At 35.4% G+C, this 19,206-nt stretch overlaps 1 protein-coding gene across 5 annotated transcripts in view; it reads right to left on the bottom strand.

Moving 5' to 3' along the window:
• The window catches only part of PIK3C2G (phosphatidylinositol-4-phosphate 3-kinase catalytic subunit type 2 gamma), a 280,978-nt gene that overhangs the window by 216,201 nt on the left and 45,571 nt on the right, over nucleotides 1-19,206 (bottom strand). For all 5 annotated transcript variants that reach the window (XR_011651038.1, XM_071221070.1, XM_071221071.1 and 2 more), the window contains exons 8-10: nucleotides 15,821-15,923; nucleotides 10,459-10,529; nucleotides 7,285-7,348 (exon numbers count right to left, since the gene is read on the bottom strand). Coding sequence is in view for 4 of the 5 variants with exons in the window: in XM_071221070.1 (XP_071077171.1) it covers nucleotides 7,285-7,348; nucleotides 10,459-10,529; nucleotides 15,821-15,923 (238 nt within the window). In the remaining variant the exon portion in view is untranslated. The remainder of the gene's footprint in view (nucleotides 1-7,284; nucleotides 7,349-10,458; nucleotides 10,530-15,820; nucleotides 15,924-19,206) is intronic.

Genomic DNA, 19,206 nt, shown 5'->3' on the forward strand with positions numbered 1-19,206 from the left:
GGACAGCAGCTGGGAACAAGCTAAGCTACCTGGATGACCACTTAGCAACTGTCACAGGCTCCAAAGGATGATACTTTAACATGGAGCAGAGCTCAGGGCACTGCCTTTTGTTTTGATCTTGCTAAGAACAGCTGGGTTTTGAGGGGGAGATCAGCCTTGAGAAGGGGAGTCCCCCATTCTCCCAGGTCATTCAGCATCTGAATATGAACCTCTTTCCTTTCTCACCAGCCTCTGCCTCAAGAGTTTGCCTTTAGTGGCGGCAGGCAGCTATGCCCCCATTTTTATTCAGTAACAGTATCACTGGGAGGAGGTACAGAAAACTCTCCTGTATGAGACTACAAATAAAAGGCACATGTACAGGGTCAGGAATTGTCATAAAGTTCTAATCTTGAGATTTAAGAACACAATCTGCCTAGGGCTGTGGTTGATCATTACAACATAAAACTCCCTTTACCGAACTACAAAAAATTTGATTCTATTTTTACTAATAAACAAGAGAAAAGTATGTGGGGGAGAGACAAAAATATTGAGAAGGACCTAGGCATAGGCAAGCAGGTAATCCTACAAGCAAACAATGTTATCCTACAGATTATTATGTTAAATGAAGTAAGCTGTCCAGAGAAAGACAAATACCATATAATTTCACTTATATGTGGAAAGTAATGAACTAAATAAACTGGTGAACAAAACAGAAACAGAAGCATGGATAATGGAACAAACTGACAGCTCTCAGAGGGAAAGTGAGACGGGGGGCTGGATGAAAGAAGGTGAAGGAATTAAGCAAAACACACACACACACCATATAACATGCATGGACACAGACAACAATGGGTTGATAGCAAGAGGGAAATGGGGACGGGGCTAGGTGGAGGTGGGCAAAGGGGATAAATGGGGATGGAAAGAGACTTTGCTTTGGGTGATGGGCGCACAATGCAGGGTGCAGATGATGTTTTGTTGAGTTGTACACTTGAAACCTGTATTGTTTCATGAACCATTGTCACCCCAATAAATTCAATTAAAATAAAGAAATAAAATTTCTAATTAAAATCCTTTCTACAAGGAAAACTCCAGATTACTTCATTGATGAATTTTATCAAACATTTAAGGAAGAAATGAAACCCAATCTGATCCAATTCTTCAAACTACAGAGTAGTGGGAACACTTTTCAACTTATTTTCTAAGGCCAGCATTACTCCAATGTCAAAATCAAACCACAACATTACAGGAAAATAAAAATATAGACTTATGGCCCTCATAAATTATTATAGATGCAAATATCTTTAACAAAATATTAGCTAATTAAAACCAGAAATACATGGAAAGGTTCTAAATCTTCACCAAGTGTGATTTATTTCAACAGAGCAAAGATATTTTTAAAATATGAAAAGAATAAATGAGAAAAACCATATGCTCATCTCTACAGCTATAGAAAAAGCTTTTGACAAAATTTATCACCCATTCATGATATAAACTCTTAGCAAACTAGGAATAGAAGGAAACTTTCCTGACCTAGTAAAGGGCACTGAGCTTCATGCCATATCTACATAACCTCAAAGCAACTTCATAGTAAATTGTGAAAAACTACAACTTTATCTCTAAGATTAACAATGTGGCAAGGATTTTGTTTTATCACTTGTAGTAAAATTCTATTGGAGATCAAGGCAAAAGAAATTTGTATTCATGGTTGTATGGTGCCTAAGGTGGGAGGGATTCACTACAAAGAAGGGCTTGGGCACTCTTGCTGTAATGCATGTAATTTTATGCATTTTCAAAACTAGTCAAACTTACTGTTAACTGAATATATGTTATATAAATTAAACTCTGAGAAGGTTAATGTAATGATAAGACATCATAACGAAAATAAAAGGACAAACCAGCAGAGATACTTATAATACACATAAGCAAAAAAGAATAATTGTATAAATAACTCCAAAAGTGTATTTGAAAATGAAATGTAGGTCAAAGGACAAAATGTTGAAACATATAAATTACAAAAATGATAGTTTGATGTTATCTTTAAAAAGAGTAAAGAATCATGAATTTATTAATAGTCAGTGAAGTGAAAATTTAAAAGTGAAATAAGATATCATCACATTTACCTCGCGTAGGTAAACTTTGAAAGTCAGACTATATCACGTGTTAGTGAGAGGAGGGGCAATGGGGATGCTCACAGTATTGTAAAATGTCTGAGACCTTATTGGAAAAGTAATACCTTCGGTATTACCAGGTGTTTGTATTACCTTGTAAGCTTATGATCCTAGATATGTACCGTAGAAGAATCCTTGATATTAGTTAAATGTACACAAAGGACTATATAAATAAATAAGGTTCACTCATTTAATTTAGTAGTATATAGCAATGAAAATAAGGAAATCAAAGCCAATGGGACAAAGTGGATAAATCTCCCAAAGAATACTGTGTGAAAAGGTGTTGGGAACCACCCTGCCTGGTTTCAGAAGCTGTAACCCCCATGGCTAAGGCTGAGTCAGAGACCTTGGGACCATAAGCCACTAAGGAGACAAAGCTTATCTCCCTGGCAGGGCGCCATCTCTGCCCATTTTATTTTACCCTGCTTGGCCCTGAGCCTGGCCAGTTAGCCCTTGAGGGGTAAGATTCCTCAAGGGAGGGGCGACCTAAGACAGGCATGGTCACGAAAAGGCCCACAGTGAAGGACTCGGGGGGCTATAGAAAAAGGGGGTGATGGACCTGCCCCTCGGCTTTGACATAGCCTGAGTTTTCATTCTGTCTGCAAGAGTCTCCTAAACTCTTGGCTGCCTTACTTCCCCTGCCTGACTTAAGCCTGAAAGAATGACAGAGGGTGGTACAGTCCTGTGCTGGAAAAGGCGGATTCCCCGGGGTGATCAGGCCTAAGAAAGAACGTATAAAATCCTGTGAAACCTGCATTGCTAATAACCTCAATTTAAATGATAAGGGTCCAAGCCTGAAATAAGTTTGTTTCCCAAAATCTTATAGCCCTTTAGCTAACTGACCCTGACTCAGAATAAGCCCTCAGAGTTCTTTGTTTGTTATCTATTGTTTGATCCTTCCTGCCTGACAATGATTGGTGAGCTTTGCCTGTATTCCTGCGCAAACTGAACCCAATAAAAGCCCATTGAGGAAAAGACTCTTGGCCCTTCTTCTTTGAGAGATCGGCCACCTTTCCTCCCCAAGCAGATCATGTCTTGGTAGACTTATTCTCATCCATGGTAGACAGGGTGGGGGGGGCCTGCAGGCGGAGACCCCCCCACAAAAAGGTACATAGCTCAAAAAGTATATACAGTTTGATTGCATTTAGATAGATATTAAAAGGAAATCTAATCCTTAATATTGCTAAGGGATGCACATTTTGGTGGTGAAAAGGTAAAGAAAAGCAACAAAATACCTTTAACCAAAAGATACCTCCCACGTAGAGGAAAAGAGATAGAAAGTGGCACACGGGCAGCTCCTGTGATGCCAGTGATATTTTGTTCCTCATCTTAATGGTTAACGTGAATGCCTGCTCTTTTATCCTTGTTTAACTTGTATATATTGTATTACATGTTCTCCATGTGCGATATAACTCACTGCACAAATTCCAAATCAAATGCCAGATCGTGTCATTCCTCTGACAGACCCTTTCAATGCTCCCTTTCTCACTAGGAATACAAATTATGTTGGCTAAAGATTACCTTCCTTATTGAAGATTTACGTTCACTTTTTTTGTTTTTCTTTTTCTTCAAGTCTGGGAGTGTTCAAAATATAATAGGTTTGACTGTGAGTGGTTTCAGCCTGCCCTTTATTTCTGCTAAGGTAGGCTCCAATTCTGCAACTGTGTTTTATTTTTCTCGTGGCCCAACTTTTATCTCTTCTTCTCCATGACTTCTTCTTTTGTGACCTTTCAACTGGCCCTTGTTATTGAATTATTTTTTCTTATTTTTAATGTTGTTTCTTTGTTCCTTTTCACATTTTCTTATATTCTATTGCAAATGAAAACCAGTTTTGTGACATTTTACTCCTGGATCCTATGCAGTCCTCTAGAAAGTGTGAAAAATAGTAACTCTGATATCAATAAAGCAACATTTGTACTTATCTTTCCTTGAACATTTTTAATCTCCTAGACACTATATTATATTAAGCACATTTCAGTAAAAATACTATTATATTTAATTATATTAACTTTAGTGATGAATATTGTGAACTCTAGAAAGGTTAAATAAAAACTTCCATAGTTGGCAGAAGGTTGGCATATACATCTGTCTGACTTTGGAATCTCTGCTCCTAGATTCTGTCCTTCCTGTCACTGTGTTTAAATTATGTTTCAAACTGGAACTTTTGAATGTCCAACAACGGGCCTGCTTGCTACTGGAAGAGCTTCAGTTCTGAAAAAAATAAATACATAAGATTCCTCTGTGCCTCCTTTCTTCCTACTGATGTGTGGAATTTCCAGCCTCTGTCTAGAATCTGAATACAGTTGGATTTGGGTTTGGGGGAGGGAATAGTGTCAGTTAAGTAATATTTTGCCTTCCTCACTGAGTCACTTGAACTTGAATAATAAAGATCCCATATACTTTTGGTTATCTAGTTGATACAGTCTATGAGTCATGGGCTAGATGGTAAAGAGTTTGGAAGTTTTTAGCTCTTTTCAGACTAGGTAGAGGTTTCACAAAGCTGCACCACATTACGAAGCATGAATAGAATTTCCTGAATCCAGAGCCCTCTAGTTTACAATTAGCTCACCAGTTGCTAGATTCTAGTGTTAAATATGTCATCAGTGATAGGAACTGCTAACTCTCTCTAAAAATCCTATGTGGCATTTGAATACAAAGTTTGGAAATTATATAATAGAGGCTACCAGAAAGATACAACTTTGCATCAGAGACTAATCCTTTCATGTAGCTTGAAGCCTGGTTTTACACTGATTTGCTCTGAAAAATCCCACTCTCTGTATGTTGTTATGTGAATATGCCGCCTCTTCAACTAGAACATCAACGATTTCAGAGCACAGTTCTGACTTCCATTTCTCTTCATTCTAACGAGTAAATAATTTAGTAATTTGCCTTAAGTAATATGTTAGGAAAAATTCTTTCAAGATGCCTAATATGAAATTAAGTCAAGTTTAAAATATGTTAAATAGCCATTGCTGGAGAAAGATAATATTTGAAAACTTAAATTATCTACATTGGTATTCAGTAATATTTATGCCATATTTATGAAGCCTGAATATCTGTTATTTTTTCAAATCTTGTGTAATCCAAGTTTTGGAAGCATAAAAATGTAATTTTCAACTTGATACTTTTTTTTGGCATTGATGAAATGCTACTTAATGCACTTGTCAAATAAATAGAATGCGCAAAATTGTGAATTGATAATGTCACAGTCTCTCCTCACTTCTCAGATATTTTCTATTGATTATGCTTCACAGGCAGAATCTCATTTAAAAAGCTCATTGTTTTCATGGATTTCATCTGGAAAATCGCAGACACTGTGGCCTATTTATAAAATAATTCAGATGTGGGTGATGATAACTATTTGCCAGTGATATTACAAGGACACTATTTCTTTGATGTTTTGCCAACTTTTATGTTATGTTTTAAAAATTTATAACAATCAATGGTTTCTTTCAAAGTGGAAATATTGGATTCTTTATGTATGAGTAATGCGTTCAACCTTCTATTTTTGGAAAATAAGAACTGTTCACAGATTCTCAACTGTGTGTGTGTGTGTGTGTGTGTAAAACATCTCTGGTGCATGAACAGTAATGAGACATCTGGCACTTAGATCATTGAAAGTCATCTATGAGTACTTTACCATAACCTCAAAGGTATGTCTACATATATTCAAGACATATAAATGATCTGGGATTGGAGCCTTACACTGTCCCGGTCCCTGGTCAATTCCAAATTCTACTCTAGAAAGCATGACTGTCACAAAGGTGAAGAATCAAGCTGAAAGAAGCAGTCATTGTGACACTTTCATGAGACTTAAAACAATCTAATTTTGAATTATTTTTACATTCCACATTTTAAACTTCCAGATTCAGGCCTGGCTCAAGAAAGGAAAGTGGAATTAGAGTGAGGGCTCACACCTGAGGAAGGAGTATCAGTCATGTGTTTGCCATCCCCCTGTCTTTAAATATTCACGTGGCGTTCACACATGAATTCCGTGTCTATGTGAAGAAATATAATTTGTTTTCAGGATCCTTTACTGCTCATTAGTATTAGAAATAGTTACTTAAGATGTGTGTCACTTTATATACATGTCTGGGGTCAAGTTATTTAATGGAAAAAAGTAATCCTCACTTATTTTTAAACAAGTGTGGATTGTTATACAAATGTTATATTATACCCTATTATACAAATTTCTTTAATCATATGATGTTTTCTCTGTGGAAGATGAACCCTTCCCTGCAAGAACAACTTATAAGAAATGATCTGTATAATGGTGATCACAATTTAGATGCTCAGTTGATGACAAATTCTCAGGGGTCTTGGACTGAATCCATCATTTCCCCCCTGCCAAGCTAACTTCTCTCTTCACTATTTTAGTCATTGATATTTTCATGCAGTCAGTCAACAGCCAGGAATCTAGAGGAAATTTAGGCAACCTGCTCTTTCGTTACTCAGAGTCCTTTACCAAATCTTGTACATTACACATCTGCACCTGTTATGAATCTGTTCCCTCCTGTCCATCCCTACATTAGAGCTTCTGACAATGCCCTCAGCCTCTCTTTGGGCTAATGAACGCCTCTTTAATCACTCATCTGTCATTCTACAACACTCCATATTGGCTCAAGGTCATCACCTGATAAATTATAAAATCACCCAATTGCCAATAATATGTCCTTACGATCCTATATTACTTGGTCCCCATTTGCGTCTTTCATCTGGTCTCTTTCCAGGCTCTCACCTTGAAGTCTCTGCAGCCATTGCAAATTTCATAGTTTCCTAATCACACGAGGCTCTTTCGTTCATGTTTTTCTCTGCTGAAGGTTATCCCTATTTCTTACCTTCCTTCACTATGCCCTTCTATAACTGTCACACTTATTTGTCGACATCCAGATCAAATAAGTAAAGTGGATAAACTCCTTGTGTGTGTCCTGTATACATAGGTCTTTCACAGGACCTATGACATGTCATTACACACATGTATTTACTTGTCTGTTTTGTCAGTAAAATGAAAGCCACTCAAGTGCGGACACTGCTTTATTCATCTTCATACTAAGAAACTTGCAAAGTTTTAGAAAAGAGTTGATACTTATACATGCTTACTGAATTGATAAATGAAGTAACAAATGTTAATTAATACCTGGGTTTTCAATAGGCATTTCACATGGGAGTCATATTTTTTGATTACTGTCGAAAGGCACTGTCTGGAAAGAAAAAAAAAACAACATTTTCCTTAAAATTGGGTTGGAAAACATGATGGAGTCTTTGGGTGGTGAGCACACAGCTATATAATTTTATTAACCAGTTTTACCCCAATAAATTTACTAAAATTTAAAAAACAGACACATAGACCCATGGAACAGATCTGAGAGTCCAGAAGTAAAACTATAGATATGAGTTCAAGTCATACTTGACAAGGGAGTCAAGCATACTCAGTGGGGTGAAGGTAGTCTCTTTAATGAATTGTGTTGGGATAACTGGATAGTCTTCTGTGAAAGAATGAAATTGGACCCATATCTTAAACCATTTACAAAAATTAACTGAAAATGTATTAAGGACTTGTACATAAGACCTGAAACTGTAAAGGTCCTAGAAGAAAATATGTGGGAAAAGCCTCTTGACATCAATTTTTGTAGTGATATTTTGGATATCATGCCCAAAGCACAAGCAACAACAGGAAGCAAAATCGACTAGTGGGCCTACATCAAACTACAAAGCTCCTGCACAACTCAGGAAACAATGAGCACAATAAAGAGGCTACCTGGGGTTTGAGAGAAAAAAAAGTGCACAACATACAGCTGATAAGGAAGTCAAATATATAAGAAACTCATACAACTCAATAACAAAAGACAAATAAATTAAAAATGGGCAGAGGACTCAAATATACCTTTCTCCTAAGGATATATGAAGAACATCACTAATGTCAGGGAAATGCAAATCAAAATCATAACGAGATATCACAAATACAACAAAATAATAAATGTATTCATCAATATATGAATGGATAAAGAAAATGTAATGTACACAAACAGTGGAATATTATTCCACCATAAAAGAAACCCTCTTATTTGTGACAACTTTGATGAACCTTGAGGGCATTATGCTAAGAGAAATAAGTCAGACAGAGAGAGACAAATACTACATGATCTCAATTATATATCGAATCTACAAACAGAACTAATGGAAACAGAACACAGCTGGGTAACTGCCCATGACTGAAGTGTGAGGGCAGGGGAAGTGGGGAGGTATTGATCAAAGGGCACACACTTTTGGTTATAAGATACATACACTCCAGGGTCTAAGGTACAGCACTGTGTCTATAGTTAACAATACTGTATTGTACACTTGAGTTGCTGTGAGAAAAGAACTTTAATATTCTTTCTATAACAATAAGAAAATGGTAATTATGTGAGTGAAGGATATGTTAACTAATATTGTGGTTAACATTTTGTGATACATATCTATCAAATAATCAATTGTACACATTACATTTATACAATGTTATATGTCTATTATATCTCAGTAAAACTTAAAAAGAAAAGGAAACAAAGTATCCAATGGCCTTTATGAGGCTCAAAATGTACCTGTGCTAGATAACATTTGGGGATGTTAAGGTTGAGTGCAGAGTAAGTGGAATAAGCATTGGTGGAGAGTTAGATACTTGATTTTAGTCATGGCTGTGGCATTAAATATCTACTTGATGGCAGACAAAGTCATGGATTTCTCTGTGTGTTACTTTTGTTTACAGAGGACAAGCAGTATTGGGAGTTGGGGTCCCTCTAGATTGTGGTCCGTGGCTCTGGGATTGTACAGAAGGGATGGAGGGGTTAGGTTCTGAAGCTAGTTTGTCCCTGCCAGGTTTCCTCTACTTCTCATGGCAGCAGAGCTTTCGCTTTGCCCTCAATAAACCTGCACTGTGGACACCTGTGCTGCACGGTGGCCAAGGCCCCCAGACTCCTGTGAATGGCAGGGTAAGACAGAAAGAGAATGAAAACTCCCTTGCTTTAACCAACTTCTCACAGACTCCACAAGTCTCTCTGTGCCCAAGGTAGTGGGCAGTTACAAGTCACAACACTCCACCAAACCAGTTCAAAACAATTCGTTGTCTCCCAGGGATTTCCCACCTTTCAAAGAATTTGTCGACTTTGATGTTTCTTTCCCCTCTACAGCTGTTTATTTATTTATTTATTTATTTTTATGAACTGCTTTTGAAACAGGGAAACTACAGCCTTTGTCAGTGTGCCACTTTGAAGTGAACCTATACCCAATCCAATAATTAGCTACAAAATGAAAATTTGGATTAAGTTATGTCAAAAGTCCTCTCTAATCCTACTCATTCTATGATTATATGGAATGAGGCTGAATATTTTGGTAGAAAAAAGGGAAGACAAAATAGTTTAATAAAAAAATATGGCCTTTGCAAATTTCAGAACTCATTTCAGTCTTGTCACTAACATAATAAGTGGTCTTAGGCCAGTTAAGTAACTTTTAAGTGCCAAAACTCAATTTTCTTGATTCTGAAATAAGATAATATGTATTAAAATAGGTTTATAGGGAGAATTAAATGAGATAATATATGCAAAATATATATGAAGTGATAGTTACTATTAATAGTCACCTACAACAATTTTAAATTTATTTTTTATATCAGGCTTTTCTTTAGAGATTTGTGACATACACCTCCCATACCCCATTATTTGCTCATTCAACTCAGAACAATATTTATTCCAGATAAACCAATAATGTGTCACTGGTATCTTCTCCCAAGTTAGCTTCTTAGTTAGGTCTATTCTTTCAAATAACGCATGCATATATTTAGATATCAGAATCAATAAGGATATGTTCATTTACTGTCACCTGAGTTTTCCAATCTGAATTCACACTCCTCTGTTTGAACATACTAGGTATTTTAGGTATACTAGAGATTTCCAGAAAGGGATTTAAAGCAGGAGATGGTGACTTTCAATGTATGGAAATGTAGTTATACAGACAGCTTTGTGACATGTGCAAACTCAAATTCACAAAATGAATGGGAGAAAAATCATTGAAAATGTAATAACTGGTAGCAGAGATATTTAAAATGAATGTTAGATTGTTCTGAAAGGTGTTAGTAGCTCTTCAAATGTATGTGAATAGCTGGGAGGAAGAGATAATTATTAACAGAATTTGCCAAAAGGAGGTATCTATTAAAAGTACAATAGCTTCCTCAGTACTAGTGAGAGGACGGTTTTTACAACCAACTGAAAAATATTGTGATTCGACACTTGAGAACTCAGTCAGAAAGTAGTCCTGGAACAGAAATAAAACGTCTTACCTGGATATTTTCCAAATATGCATAAATTCTAAAAGTTGGTTCAGGAAAAACTGACTGTGGTCATCTTCATGCTGTGGACAGCAGAATATATTAATATTTATAGAGTGAATAGGAATGAGTACCAGATAAAAATAGGCCCGTAACTTCCTGCTGTCATTTAATTCACCTCTTTGATAACCTTCATCCATCATCTTTAAGACGTTGTGTTAAAGACTTTACAAGACTCTCCTTAACCGCATAGGCATTCTTTTCAAAAGTAAAACAGACAGCTGAGCGTCAGCCGAAGATAAACCTCAAGGACAGTTGAAGGACATCCTGACATCGCCAAGGTCAAACGTCGTTTCTCCTGGGTGGAAAGCAGTTTCACAGGCGCCTCGCGCACACGTGCACTTGCTCTTTCCGTTGAGCCAGGGACACCAGGGCAGCGTAAGCCCGGACGGCGCGCCAGGCTGGCGCGAAGACACAGAATGAATGCCTCCATTTCAGCTTTACCACTTCTCGCTGCCGAACAGTAAGAGAACTTACCATTTCATGAACATTAAATGGTACTACTGATTGCTATAAATCCCGGAGGTTATCAGATGGTACGGTGATCATTCTCCCAAGGTGAGCAGGAACTACTCAACGTAAAATACCCGGCCTGTGATCCACGTGCACGCGTGCTCGCACGTTGAAACCGTCACCCCCAGACTAGGGCTGCCAGGTTCTTCTAGGCAAACCTGCACAGAATGCAATAGGTCGTCGCAAGTGCATTATTTCACCACACGGTGGCGTTAGGTTTGGCCGCTGGGTGAGTCCCTTAAATGCTGGGGTGCATGTAATCTTTTACGTCAACACACACACCATCTATTTTAAAAACCGCCTATTAGAGTTTCTGACAGAAAACATCAGAAGGAAAACCTTTACGTGGCTTAAGGTCAAAGGTAAATTAATATTTATATTGGTTGTTTGGGGAGGAAGAGTAAGGAAGCTAAGTTGGATTGGATAGAATGAGATCACTTATAATACAATATGTTGAGAGTGTGCTAATAAAAAAACTTTGTAGAAATGTTAAGGAACTTAAAAACATGAGGCTTACTTTCTAGGAATTTACATCTGGAGTCAGTGGGATGACTCCATTTGAAAGTGTGATAGTGGTAAGACAGTTTTTTTCTGTAATAGGAGAAGCTAAACTTTAGGCATGAAAAGGACAGTACGAAGAGAGGAAAAATAAAAAGGGAAACCTGGAGCCAAAAAAAGAGATACTAAAATTTCAACTGTAATATTTGGCACTTTCATTCCTTCAGAAGTTAAAACCTAGCCAATTATATAAATAATATGACTTATTTACATTGTTCCATATAGCACAATAATAATCATTTTATAACCACTTTACTTGGCTTCCAGAGATGCTTTTGAGGGGAGGGGATTGATCTTTGTAATATGGTAATTTACAAGAGAAAATTCTCATTTAAAGCATTTCAAAAAGCTGGAGAAAATTTTGACCAGTTGTCTACGGAATATATCATATATTTTACTGTTCTCTAAAGCTAAAGGTCATGCCTTCATCTTAAGGAAAAAGTTAAAGTGCTTTTTTCCTTTTTTCATATAAAAATCTTTTGCTTGAATGTTCTGTGAATATTTCCTTGAGTCAGAAAGAAATATTGCACTTATGATTAATATCTACAATGTTGGCAATGCTTTTGATCAAAGTTAAGAGAGGTAGAGGGAGAACAAATTTTTTTTAAGAAAGACTCATCACATCACATCACATTACATCAAGAGGGGGATTTTAAAGTTTGGAAATCTAGAATGATTTCCAAAGACTTTCAATTTGTTTTATAAATAATCTCATGGAACAGGAATTAAATTTCCTTATTTTATTAAAATACAAGAAAGCTTACAATAAGAAAGGCATATGAGATGAATTGAGCTTTGCATTGCCTTTGAGAATTCTGAAGTATCTACTGAAGGGACTGCTTGTCTACACATGTAATAGAATTGTAATAATCATTATATTCTTAGTATTATATAAAAATAATATTATCAAGCCAAGTTTATGTTGTTCTACTAGGAAGAAATATAATTGTTTATAACTTTTTACACCTAAAATTATGAAAATCACAGAAAATTTTAACAGCACTTTAGAAATAGAATCATGAAAGAACATTTATTATCTCCTTATCATATAGTTTAATAGAAAAAGACTAAAAATATCATATATTCTATCACAATAATTTTATGACATTAATAACTAGTATTTATATAGTCCTGACTAAATATAGGAACTTATTTAAGCTCTTTATTGATGTTTATTAATTGAGTTCTTATAGTAACCATACTAGATAAATACTATTATTATTCACATTTTTTAAATGAGAAAACTCAGGTGCAGGAAATTTAATATGTCCAAGAGTAGACATTTGAATTTGGAAGTATGAAACCAGCATCTTGGCTTTTAAAAAAGATGCCAAATTAGTACATTTAACACACCTTATTTCTTATGGTCGGAGCTAAACCTATATGCTCTGGGATGCGTATATGAAAATAATTGCCACCACTAGTCCTTCACACTCATTTGCATCAGGGGTTCCTACTCCAGACTCTAAAAGCATAGCTATTTTTTCTTTCAAAACACATATTTCTATCAAAATTTTTATGTACATTTCTTTATTTTCTGTCTCTTTTACTTGAATGTGAACTCTACATTCTAGAACAAGTACTGAGATAACTTGTTTGCCTCCATATCGCCAGTGCTTAGAATAGTTCTTGTCATGGTAAGTGCTCCATTATTATATGTTTAATGAATAAATGAATAAGAGTCCATGCATACATGTGTTGTAAGACATAATTCTGAATTTTAAGTAGGTTCACTAAACTGTTTCTTCACTGTATAGATCTTTTAAGGCAAATACTATATATATGGCATGCAAAGATATTTATTGAATTAATCAGTTGTTAGGTTTTATACATTTAAAGCACAGTACCCAGAAGTAAACTCTTATAGACTTTAATAGAATGTAATGTCTTCTCATTTGGAATGTGATGCATGAGATGCAAAAAACATCCTTGAGGAGCCAGGATTTGGGGAGATGGAGACAGGGAATGCCTTTTTCCCAGCCCACGTGGAGGCCACCACTGCTCTTAGGTGAGAGTAAAACCAGTTCAGTCTCCTGGACACTCAGCCCTTTGAGGGTGGAGATCTCATTGATTTTGTTCATTACACTAATTATTCATTTGCCCAGGGCCTGCTAGATCATAGTTACACAAGAAATATGAGTGAATGGTGAATATACAGATACCTACGCCATCAAGCATATTATCAATTTTTACATAAAAGTGTAAGTGTTAGGGAAAGTGGTGGATGAGAAAAGGCGTTAATACTCTTTACCTATACATTGTTCAATTAGCTAAGAGTTGGTGACAGTCATTGTAAAAGATGAAGATTCATGAGCTGAAGCTTGAAAGGTAAAAAAAGAAGAACCATGTAACTTAATTCCCACTCTGATCGAAAGGACAGCTTGAAAAGCAGGCATTTCTTGACAGCTATACTCTTTAAACCCAGAGGTGACTATATGCTTGGATGCGATAACATTGGTGATGACAACAACTCAAAGATACTATATTGGCTGTCATTATGATACAGTGAGCACTATGACCAGACTAGCTTTGCTCAAATCCCATCATCTCTGTTATTTACTAGCTGTGAGGCCTTGGACCACTCAAACAAAGTACTTTTAAAAGTACTTTCAAAGTACTTTTAAAGTACTTTCATTTATATGAAAAGAAAAATAATAGTAATTATCACCTTTAAAATTTTTTTTGCTCTTGAGCTATTGTGAATTAATACATGTAGAGCACTGATAACAATGCCTGGCACTTAACATAACTATCATTGAACACCTATTGTGCCCCAGACATTGAGGTATATGCATATTGCGGAGGAAAACAGAACAAAACTAAGGAAAAAAAGAAAACGTATTTCATATATATGTATGTATATACACATCCACAATTTTGATCTGTTGCTCTGAAATGCACATCTAGAACTTGAGGAAGTTGGTAGCATGAGGTGTAATGAGGTATGAGCTGAAGACTCACTGGCTGGGCTCAAAGCCACGTTCCCTTGCTCGCCAGTCCATGAATGGGAACTGGGGAAAGTCACGGGCGTCCCTGTGATTCATTGCCTTATTTTTAATAATATTTACCACACAAAGTTATTATGAAGACTCAATGTGACAGAAATGTTCAAGTCCAAGTCATAAAACACACGGAGTCGTATGGGCTGGAGAATAATCTTCGCTTTACATGGAACTGAAATGTTAGTGATCTGTGAATTTCTACCAATGAGATCTCTCTTTTCTTAGCAAAATGAATCTTCTAAACAAGAGTAGACATTAGAATCATATGTTTTCTCTCTTCCTCTGTGTTGAAATGAAAATGCGGATTTCAGCTTTATTTTGTCAACATTGAGGACACCGTGAAGACTTTTAGGCTTCTTAATATTGAGGGTTTTAGTTGTACTTTGTAATGTTTCTTTGTGAGGTTTCAGATGCAGAGCCCCGGAGCTTTCAACACTGGCTGAGCTGGGTAACCACTTCCAGAGGGTATTTCTAAATAACTCTCTTTTGGCCTCATTATGTTATATTCCACTTAGATATATTGCTTCCTAATGTACCATCTGACACATTTTATGATGAAACACCTCAGACTAGAAAAAAGTCATGGCACTGGAAATCTGTTATCTGATGTAAATGACAGGGTGCTGGGATTCTTGCTTAATGCAGGTAATTGGAAGATTAAATCTGCCAAAATTTCAAAGTTCACTGCATACTGTGCAATTTGGGTTTGAAGTAACTCAAGACATCACACAGGGAATACAATTCATACCTAACAGCATGAAGCTGTGTCATTAAAGCACGGTAATTCATTTCTAGGTAGTTTTATTATATATTATGAATATTAATCTGTCCTGAATGAAACTGTGTTGATGCAGACATAGTCTTCAAATAGAACAAGAGTGGTGTTCCTTTTCTTCTTTCAGTGGTTTTCCTTTCACATTTTCTCTTATATTCACTTTCTAGTGGATTCCTTGATGATATGAACATGATAATCTTAATATGTTTCTCATAAATAAATTTTCCAAGAGGTCTATTGATTTATTATTATACTAAGGTTGCAGTAAATTGTTCATGCAATTGCTCTGGTTTAAATTGTTAGCAGGCATATAGATAAATATTTTATTACATTTTAATAAACATACTTCCATGAACATATATTCATTAGGCTATGTAATTAGAAATCAGCAACAATTGTAAGGATAGGAATATTGTCCTTAAAATGATCAATTTGGAAATTAAAACCAATATTAAGAATGTCTTACCTTTCGAGATAACTTTCCTGGAACTTCCTTATTTTTCTGCAGATTAAGTCGAATAACAGATTTATCTTTCTGAAATATTTTGTGGCTCCCCAAAGAGTGATCACTGAAGGAAAAATATGGACAATCATTTCCTCCCACAATACCCCCCAACTGTTGGTTTTCCTCTCTGACTTAATTTGGAACTTACTGTCTCATAGAAGTTTTATATACATCCCTAGTTTTATATGTGTTTCATATGCATACTTAAACGACAAGATATGACAAATACCCTCAAATGCATTAAGTTAGAAAATTAGATGTCTTTAGAGTAAACATAATACATCGTAATAAAGAATATTTTACATATTTAAAGTTAGTTTTACTCAGCCATCTCAAAGCTAAGGACAGCATGTTTCTGGGCCAATGCCACGAAGTGCATGTGGGGACCACTGAATCAAAGAAGCAGAGTGGTGAGGTGGAAAAGTCATGGGCTTTAGAGACAGATTTACTATCTCCATACCTTATGCCGGTCAGTTAAACTATATGAAACTCAATATTTTCCTTTGCAGAGTTGGGATATTAATGTCCATATCAAAAGATGGACAAGCAGATTAAACATAAAAAATATCCCCTTATATTTCAGAAATTTCAAATGGTGTGGTGTATTTTCTCTCTCTTTCTTTCTTTGTCTTCCTTCCTCTCTCCTTCCTTCCCTCCTGCCTTCCCTCCCTCCATCTCTCCCTTCCTTTCTTCTTCCCTCCTTCCTTCCCTCTTTCTTTCTCTTTCTTTCTTTCTTTTCCTTCCTTCCTTCCTTCCTTCCTTCCTTCCTTCCTTCCTTCCTTCCTTCCTTCCTTCCTTTCCCTTCTGTCTTTTTTTCTATCTTCTTGCTTTTCTCTCTGTGTAAATATTTGCTCATCTCAGATTAAATGATGAGCACAATGAATTAATGATTTACAATGTAAGAAATCTGATTTTGATTTTTTTGAATAAAGAGCTTTTACTATATGACCTCTTCTACAGCTTTGAATTTTGATATTTCTAGTGACTTTGAGTCATTAAAAAGGCTAAATTATGTTAATGTACTTTGTTTAATTATCTGGGTTAAATATATGAAGGATATCAGGAAAAATACCTTATATTAAAAATTTGGGGACCTTAAGGTAACATCATCATTTATTTGGAAAATTCACTAAATATTTGGGACCACCAATTTCCAAAAATATCAGACAAATAACACATTACTATGTTGGTATCTATTAAATTCTCTGTAAATGTTTTCATTTTCACAATTACTATTTAAAAAAAATCTTTACGGTTGTTTTTTCCATTTATACTAGTAAATCAAAGTTCTGCACATCCTTTTATTTATTCTCTCAACAAGTAAATGTGCTAGTTACTATCTTAGGAACTGTTATGAGCATACCTGTCATTGAAGATGAACACCAAGAAGCTGAATCCTTGCACATAATTACTCCTATGTTGTAGTCATAAGCAGCTCATGTTATTTTAAAGTATCTCAGAGCAGCATGTTTATATTGAAGAGAAAATAACCATCTTAACACCAAAAAAACGATACACTAATACGGCAAAAAAACCCCAAACCTGAATAGTGTCCAACCTACAAATATTGATTCCTATTAGTCTAGGAAGCCTTGTAAACACACATTTATGAACAGAAACTAATTTTTCAAATATTGATGTTTTCAACATAATTTTTTTTTTGGTCACTTTCCCTATGTGATCTTACCTGTTTTGAAGACTTCATTCCCTCTTAGAGCCAATGATTCCCTGATCTAAGCCAGTACTTTCTTAAAATTGGATGCCCCTTGGCACTCACATACTCAGCATGTCTCAAACTTGATTGATTATCTTGCACCCCTAAAATTTATGTGTCTCTGACCTCTATATCATTGATAGTCAACTCACCATCAAACCTGGTCAACATCGCCTACTTCCCCCTCCCATGCAGCCCCACATAGGCAGTCATCAAATGCCATGAATCCCCCCACTTTCACGCCCTCGTTCCAACACCTCCTGTTTAGCCCCACTGCCTAGGCCCAAGGGTGCCCAACCTGTGGCCCGTCGGCCACATGTAGCTCAGGATGGCTCTGAATGTGGTCCAACACAAAATCGTGAATTTACTTAAGACATTATGAGATTTTTTAATGTTTTCATTAGTGTTTGTGATTTAATGTGAGGCCCAAGACAACTCTTCTTCCAGCGTGGCCCAGAGACGTCAAAAGTGTGGGCACGCCAGGTAGACTTTAGCTCAAGCTCGGCCCATCTTTCGTAAGTTGAGTAATGGTCTTGACTTCCTAACTCATTTTAAGCATACATTATTATTTATACTGTCATTTAAATGCCTTTTTTCTCAGAGAAGTAACTTATTTTCTTATTCTTCTGATAGCAAAAAGCAAGTTCATAGTAGAAGTTTTATAAATTAAAAAAGAATGAATAAATATCCATGTTATAGTTCTTTTTCAAGGGTAACTCCTGTAACATTTTAGAGTATAGAGTTTGGTCTTATATTTAAAATAGAAATATACTTATTGTAACAAAAATTAATATATTAAAATATGGTTTAAAAAGGTATCTTGTTACCCTTAAAAGCAATGATACATTTTATATCAGGATATGATGCAATATTTTATTAATCTATAAATTCTATGCCATATTATAATAAAATTATGTTCATGACCTATTTTATCACTATTCGGGAGTTCTGTTGGAAATTTAGTTTTATTGTGCTGGTTTTTTTCTTTTGTTTTTGTTAGAAATCATGCTATGGTAAATATACATCATATAAGTATTTTTGTACAATAGATAAATGGCTATTATTATTATTATTATAAAATCTAGTCAAATACTTCTGATGAACTGTAGTACTACAACTGCTGGAGACTAAATTATTACTTATTGCATTATTAACTTATTATACATTACCTGTATTCCTAATATAGAAAAACTTTATGAAGATTTTCGAATCTTTAAGGACATATTTTTAGATAGATTGCATAAGAACAAACTTAAAAAAATCTGATTGATTTTGATATTAGAAAGAACACTAATGAATATTTTGCATATTAAAATAAATTATAACAGTACACATAAGCTGTTATTCACAAATAGTAAGCAAACCCTGATATATATATAACCTTCAATTTCCTCTAGGAAATAAATGACTATAATTAATCTATACTAATACTTGGCAACTTTTTTATTTTACTAAAACCCAGGTAAATGAATTTTTACTAGAAATAGATGACTGTGGAAACATTTTAGAAATCTATTATGTTTATATTAGCAAGAAGAAAAAGAGTGGAATGACATATACAACATTTTCAGCAGTCGACCATTAGCCATCTAATTGTGGATGACTTATCCTTTCAAAAGTTTAATTAAGTCAA

Source organism: Desmodus rotundus, chromosome 3 (assembly GCF_022682495.2).
Source record: "Desmodus rotundus isolate HL8 chromosome 3, HLdesRot8A.1, whole genome shotgun sequence".
Taxonomy (NCBI): domain Eukaryota; kingdom Metazoa; phylum Chordata; class Mammalia; order Chiroptera; family Phyllostomidae; genus Desmodus; species Desmodus rotundus.